The sequence below is a fragment of the Chelmon rostratus genome, chromosome 18 (genome assembly GCF_017976325.1).
Source record: "Chelmon rostratus isolate fCheRos1 chromosome 18, fCheRos1.pri, whole genome shotgun sequence".
In the NCBI taxonomy this organism is placed as follows: Eukaryota; Metazoa; Chordata; class Actinopteri; order Chaetodontiformes; family Chaetodontidae; genus Chelmon; species Chelmon rostratus.
Window position 1 is genome coordinate 21,443,952 of NC_055675.1, and position 7,510 is coordinate 21,451,461.

Sequence of the window (7,510 nt, forward strand, 5' to 3'; positions counted from 1 at the left end):
GAGAAAGAGACGACAAATATAACAAAATATAAATATAACAAATATATAAATAACTGACAAACTCACAATAGACACGGACATGAAGGAAATGAAATGAAAACAATATAAAAAATATAAAATAACTGTATTATAATTTACTGTCACTGGAAATCAATGTGATTGTAGAGGAAAATAATGTGAAATAGAATAAGAGAGGAGAGAAAATCTGAGAAAAACGTTTATTGAATGAAGATTAAGATAAGATAAGATATAACTTTACTAGCAATAACAGCAGGAGGAGAATAAAAAATGCAAAATACAAAACAGAAAAATCAACTATATATATATATATATATATACATATATATATATAAACATACATGTATACAAAAGGAAATAAAATATGGATAATTAAGTATAGTGTTCTGTACTATTGCACCGTAGATTAACCGTACCGATTAACCGCACCGTAGATTAATATGTGTAACACAGGAGGAAAATTATATAAATGTAGGCTCAAATACAGAAAAATAAAAAATAGGCTCAACCAAACCAAAACCAGGGGTTTTTGAAGGTTTTTACCCAAACACTGCAAATCACATAAAATACTCAACATACAAAGAGAATGTTACTGAAGAATTCCAGCACTCGGCTGATATTTTCCTTGTTTACTGAGTTCTGCGGTGGTCTTTTTATTTTGAGAGGTGAGTTTCCTCTTTCCTGTGTGAGTGACACTCAGCTGTTCTGCATTGATCCTGTGAGTGCACTTTCATTCTGTTCAATCTGAAACTTAAATAAAACAGATAGTTTCACATATTAGTCTTAAATGTTCAGTAAACGGTAAACATCATATTTTATTGGAAGTTAATGTCCTTTTAACTCCAGAGCTTTCTGCTGTGTCTCCGCTTTTCTTCTTCCTCGTATTTTTCTGTTTCTTCTTCTTCTCCTCCTCTTTTCGAGCAGCAGGTGACACATTAAAACTGTCTCAAAGCTCTGACAGCCGTCCTCCTCCTTTGACATCGTCCCCCTGAGATGAGCTGACCTCTGACACCTCTGAATACAGAGACCCCCAACACATACACACACAGGGGGGTCTTTCTTCCCTTTGTCACCACGCAGTAAATAGCTGCTTGTCTTGCGTTGAATGAAGTCGTCTGCTGCAGTAAAGATGTTTTAATCCTGTCGGATGTTTAGGAAACAAAAAGTATTCAGTCTAAAGATAATAAACCCCCAACTCTTCGCTCTGCGCCACATCTGATGCTATAAATCTCAAATCAGCTCTCATTATAAAGCAAAGGTTTTTGTTTTGCTGATCTTTAATAATTTCATAAAGATTAAAGTGAAATAATCCCGTGAGAAGCAGCTTGTAAGGGCTAGTTCAACATTTTGGAAACCCTCTTTAATGTTTCTACAGTAAATATGAAGCTGCATGTGCCTGTTAGCTTAGCTTAGCACAAACACTGGAAAAGCAGCTAGCCTGGTTTTTTATGAGCACCTGGAAAGCTCAGGTGTGTTTCCAGCAAGGAAGTAAACCTGCATTTCAGCTTGATTTAGTTCCTGTAGGCAGAAAAGTTCCAGCTTCAGTTTGTTCTGCGTCATTCATAAAAGAAGAAAGTGGAGACCAGGACGACGGCAGACACCGCTGTGTGAAAGTCATTTTTTCTGATCCGCCAGGGGGTCTAATCTGTCTGATCCTCACAGTTCTTCATGTGGTGGAAACTCAAACAGGGATGTTCTGATGAGACTTTCAGTTTATTTCCTGCGAGCGGCTAAATGAACACTTTATAGCTTGTGAAACCACCGTGATTTCTGGGGTTTATGTGTCAGACTACATCTTGGCCGGCAGCTTTAGAAACCTTTGGACAGAGCTAGGCTAGCTGTTTCTCCCTGTTTCCAGTCTTTATGCTAAGCTACGCTAACAGTACAGATGTGGCAGTGGTGCCAATCATCTCATCTGACTCTCTGCAAGAAAGCTAATCATTTACCAAAATATTGAACTATTCCTTTATGTTGAACCTGTTAGGACCCCTTCAAACCCTTGCTCGACCCTTAAATCAATATCTGAATGAATGGATGTCTGTCTGACGTCGATTATGAGACACAGACTCACCTTATTTAAGGAACTGACATTAAATCCTTTATAATAAAGTCAACTAATATTGTGCATTAGTGTAAATTCTCACATTACCAAACTTATAATTAATCAAATCTTCACAAATTGCCACAGCCTGAATTTGAAGGTTTGTCATCCAGTTAATAATTCAGCTCGTCTTTAAAGTACAAGAAAACAATTCAGTTTGCTCCTTAACAAACCAAAGACACAATGTGTTCTTATGATTAATGTTGTTATATTATTATTCATATTGTGCATATTATTGATTTTAAAATAAGATATTATGTCTGTAAAAGAACATTATAATCTGGCAGATGTGCCTGTCAGAGCGACCTCAGCCTGAAATCAAACCACTCACACCTGCTGCAACTTTTATTCACCATCATAAATATCCATCTTATTACAAAACAACTCACTGGCCAACATTATAAATAGATTTATAAAACACACGGAAACATGTTCTCGCGATAAAAGTGACACTTCTGCAGAAAAACACAACGACAAGAACAAGAAAAAGTCCCTCAGAAGAAGAAAACGTTTGGTTTGATCCGCTTCATGATCAGTTTGGATTCAGTCTCTTATTCACATATTCAGCGGGGTAGTTTGAGACGGTTTGCGCGTCTTTTGTTAGCAGATGAAGTTTGACAGTGGTCAAAAGATCATTTTGAAGGGGAGTTAAACGCCCTAATAACTGCTCATCAGACGCAGAAGAAAGGCTGAAACGTGAAACCAGAAAGCACCAAGAAGAGAGTCCTAATTCTAAGAGCTTCAGAGAATTAAGACTCTGAAGTTTAAAAAAATTGTGCTTTAACTTAAACTTTATTTATAATTTTCTTATGTGATTTATTCTGCCTTGTTTCAAGACACTCGCCCTTTCTGGAAAATACTTTTTTTTGTGGGGGAAAACAAATCCTGATATCTACCAAACTCCATTCAAAAAGTGATGGAATTTTCTTCCTTTTCGAATAGTGGCGTTATCATATATTATCATTATTAATCATTTTATTCTGAGAAGAAACTCAAGCTTAGAACGAGCTTAGAACGTGGACTTTATGTTTTAGGTATTGAATCCACCAGTTAGAGTTTTTCTCGGCTTCACCAGCTCCAGTGGTACATGGGCGCCAGCTGCTGCACTCCCAGGTGCTGCTGCGGCAGCCCGGGGTGGTCCGGGCCGTAGGCGGGGTGCAGCAGCGGAGAGTAGGCACACAGAGGCAGACTCAGGCCGGACCTGAGCGTCACCTCCACGTCCTGCGCTGTAAGTCGGTCGCATGGCTTCCCGTCCCGCACCAGGACCGGGATGGCGACACGGCGGGCCGGTAGCAGCTGCAGCGCCTCCAAGCTGTGCTCGACCCGGGCCCGCTTCATCTTGTAGCGGTGGTTCTGGAACCAGATCTTCACCTGGTTCGGGGTGAGGCGGATCAGCCCGGCCAGGTGCTCCCTCTCCGGAGCGGACAGGTAGCGCTGCTGCCGGAAGCGGCGCTCCAGCTCGAAGGTCTGCGCCTTGGAGAAGAGAACCCGCCGCTTCCTGCCGCGGCTCTTCGGCGCCGCGCCGCTCGCCGGATCCCGCTCTGCGTCCGGGGACTCGTCCGTGGAGAGCTCGGGAGATTTGGGCTCGCTACGGGACTCTAAAGAAAGGCCGTGTACTGCAGGGAGACAGGACAAGTAATCTGATTACTCTGTAAAACAGCAGAAACAGACTGAAACTCAGATTAAGTTCCAACGCAAGTAATTTCTTCTAATTGTTTTCTATTTGCGCTCAAATAGAAAACAATTAACCTTTCGGATTTTTGAAGCTCTAAATAAATCCAGTTTATCTTAGTTAATTTCATGCTGAAGGTGATTTATCTATTTTCCCATAAAAGTCCTGTATCTGCTCTGAAAAAGAAGCCCCATGTTGAACTCCATTCACAAAAACACAATTTTTAAGTTGAACATGAGTCTGAATGATTGGACAGCGCCCCGCTTACTGTCCCTGTGAACAGTTTTGAACTGTATGTTCAACAGTTAACACGAATAACGAGAAAATGATTGAAAGTTATTATTGATAAAATAACAATATGATAGAAAATCTGAAAGATGAAAAAGATGGAGACAAAGAGACAGCTTCTCATTACGCACGAATGCGTGTGGCAGACATTAGATTAAACGACCTAATTATATATATCATTTTAGAATTTTAGTAGAATTTACGATTGAATCTATGTGAAGTAGCCTAATTACCGATTATCGATTTTATTGGGGGGCAATCAATCCAATTTAGAATTGATTTGGTAATTACGCACGAGCAGAAGAGTGTCAGACTGAAGAGTCAGAAATGATGGAGGCCTATATGTGATATAAATACACTAACGATGGTATTTTTATTTTTTAAGCACGTCTCCTCACATGAGAAATGCAGGTTACCGGATCCGCGGCTCCACCTGCCGTAGCTTCCGCCGCTGCGCTCGCAGAAACTCCGTTCCTTAAAATCCAATTTCTGCGCGTTTTTCGACCCTGAAGCCTCCGCGGGGGCCTCCTCGGCGTCGTCCTCCTCGGTCTCCTCGGTCCCGGAGCCGCATCTTCCGGTCGCGTTTGGGAGATCCAGGATGTCCCGCACAGAGAAGCCGATTTTTGTGCTGGTGCCAAAAGACATGGCGCGGGGGGGAAGGAGAGACAGAGGGATGGAGAGCAACAGGAAAGTTCCAGGTTTGAGTCCGCGATGGTTCAGCCGCTGCAGCCCGTCCAGGAGGTGCAGGCAGCGGAGTTTGGGTCCATGAATGCCGTCAAACGGAGCGGGAGCCCGAGGCTGCGCGGGCCGACCGGAGACGGTTTAACAGCATGAAAGATGTGTGAGGGAAGACATTAAGACGGAGTGTGTGCCCTCCGTCCCTTTTAACTACCGAGCCGGTAAAAGGACGGAGGCGGGTCCCGCGGGTCAAGTGGCTGAGGGTGTGAAAAACCCGCGTGAAGAGAGACGCTGGAGGTGAATGTTTAATGATGGAGGATCAGGGAGAGAGGAGCGACTCATTTACATTTATTAGAGTCACTGATCCGCTTCCTGTTTCCAACAGTGAGTGTCCAAAATCTGAGAAAACACATCAATGAAGACTAAAAGATATAAATATGAGTCTGTCTGTGTTGCTGTTCATGTGAGGTGAGGTTAATGCAGCACACAACATTGGCACTGTCATAGAAATTGAATGATTTACAAAACTGGACAAATATTTAGATTTATTTTCACAATTTTGTACGAAAAGCACAGTTGAGTTTGGCAAAAAGTGAAAAAAAAAAAAGATTTATGAAAAAATATAAATGCCCCAGTCAGTTTATTTTCCTTTAGGCTGCTTTTATTTTCTGACTTTAACGTCAAATATCTTTTCCAAACAGCAGGAATAAAACACTGGCGAGGAAATGCTAAAGGTTGTATATATGAATTCCTCGAATTTCTAACATTTTGTCAAGTTTTGAACAAAGTGAGTGAAAAAATCCAGGAATCAGTTACAAAATATAACATGTGCAGCCTACATTTTTAAGTCTGGGTGGAGTTTCTCCTTAAAAACCCATAATTTGCATTAAAACTGACAAAATAAACAAATAGCCTGTGTCTTCTACAGCCCAAAATTGATAAAAACATCATTTTATGAGAGAAATTAAAAATAAAGCAATAAACTAAACCGTTCTTTCGCTGTGCAAACAAAACTGCATTGAGAAATCACTACATTTAAGATGATCGTCAAGTGTGAAACACCAAAGACTCAGAGGAGTGTTAGTGTGTTTCAGTATTTGTTGTGAGGATTAACTCAAGCAGCAGATGAAGACTCCCAAGTGTTTACACACCAGCTGGACGCACTGACACACACACACACATTATAGATACTTAAAGAGGCAGGATTTTGAAAGAAGCACTTTTATTTGTGATGGAGTCATTTATTTTGTTGTATTTATACTCTTATGTACATAAAGGATCAGGGTATTTCTTCCACCACTGTATCCTTGTAACCGGTGTAATTATGTGATTCTTCACGTACTTATTTAACATTACAATCGTTTCCTCTTACCCGTGATACTAATCTGCATTTTAGCATTAAGCTAATGTGAGTGCAAGCAAAATGAACTCAGTGCCTCCATTTAAACACTTTGGGAAGTCCTGATTCCCGGAGTCAGATCAGAAGTGACTGTTGTGAGTCCAGCACAGAGGACAGGACCAGGATTTGTTCAGCCCAGCTCAGCACAAAGACTGGAAGCAGATGGACTAAAGAGTCGACTGAAATAGATGAATCAGAATAACTCTTAGTGTTTCTAACCTTGATATGTGTCTGTAGTTTTGGTGTCCAGACTGAAATATCTCAACAGCTGGAGGGATTAAGATGACGTTTTATACAAACATTCATGATTCCCAGAGGATGAATCCTACTGATGTTGGTGTTGGCGTGGTTGATATTTGTGGCTTCATGAAATATCTCGACGGCTATTAGATGGTTTTACATTCAAGTCCCCCTCAGGATGAACTGCAGCTACTTTGGTGATCCTCTGGCTTTTGCTCTAGCGCCATCATCAGGTCAGAATGTCAGTTTGGATAGCTTGTACTGGATGTACACTGGATGTGCTGAAGTCTTCTTCTGTCCTGTTCAGTTGACTCATATTTTAAGAAAATGAAACATTTCCTAACCAGACTTCTGCAGGATTTTTCTTGTTTTTTGGGACATTTTTAGAGTTTGTGTGTTTGTTTTTGGTTTCCACTTTGCTGTACGTGTGTGTGATCAGTGTGGCAATGAGTTGAGCTATGTGTGTGTGTGTGTGTGCTGGATCCTGCTGGGTGGCCAAACTCTGCAAACAAACACACGATGAGCTGACGGCCACAAAGACCGCACAGCCTCCACATTTATCCTATTTATTCCCCCTGAACACTTTATAATGGCCTGACACACATTCAGAAACACACACACACACACACACACACAAACTGCTGGAAATACATGTGAGGCTGCTGGGAGTTGTCATGGTGTTCAGACTGCTGCCTTCAATGGACTGTCTTCTATATTCACGACCACACACACACACACACACACACACACACGTGTAAAGCGGTTCCCATTTGCAGCAGATAGCAGCCACCCTGAGTTCATTTGATCTAAGATAATATTATAAGCCATATAAATCTGACTTCTTAAATAATTTGAAGAAGAACAAAATAAACTGAGGTTCACATAAAAAGAAACAAATGTAATAAAGAACATATGAGATAAAATAAAATGAAAAAAATATGTAAGATAAGAAATACAGTAATATATCACAAAATAATTGAATAAGAAAGTAAAGTAAAACAAATTGAATTAATATAAAAAAAATGGGATTATATAAAAAATAAACAGAACAATGAATGGAATACATATTATCTAACATACATAAAAAATAACCAACAACCAAAAATATTGAAAT

General features: G+C 40.4%; 1 protein-coding gene across 1 annotated transcript; it reads right to left on the reverse strand.

Moving 5' to 3' along the window:
- Window positions 1-3,187: 3,187 nt before the first annotated feature.
- nkx2.2b (NK2 homeobox 2b) lies at window positions 3,188-4,724 on the reverse strand. The gene is made up of 2 exons (XM_041959404.1): window positions 4,496-4,724; window positions 3,188-3,735 (listed from the first exon to the last, which is right to left on the reverse strand). Exons 1-2 carry the CDS (start codon window positions 4,722-4,724, stop codon window positions 3,188-3,190), a joined length of 777 nt encoding a protein of 258 aa, XP_041815338.1.
- Window positions 4,725-7,510: the final 2,786 nt, after the last annotated feature.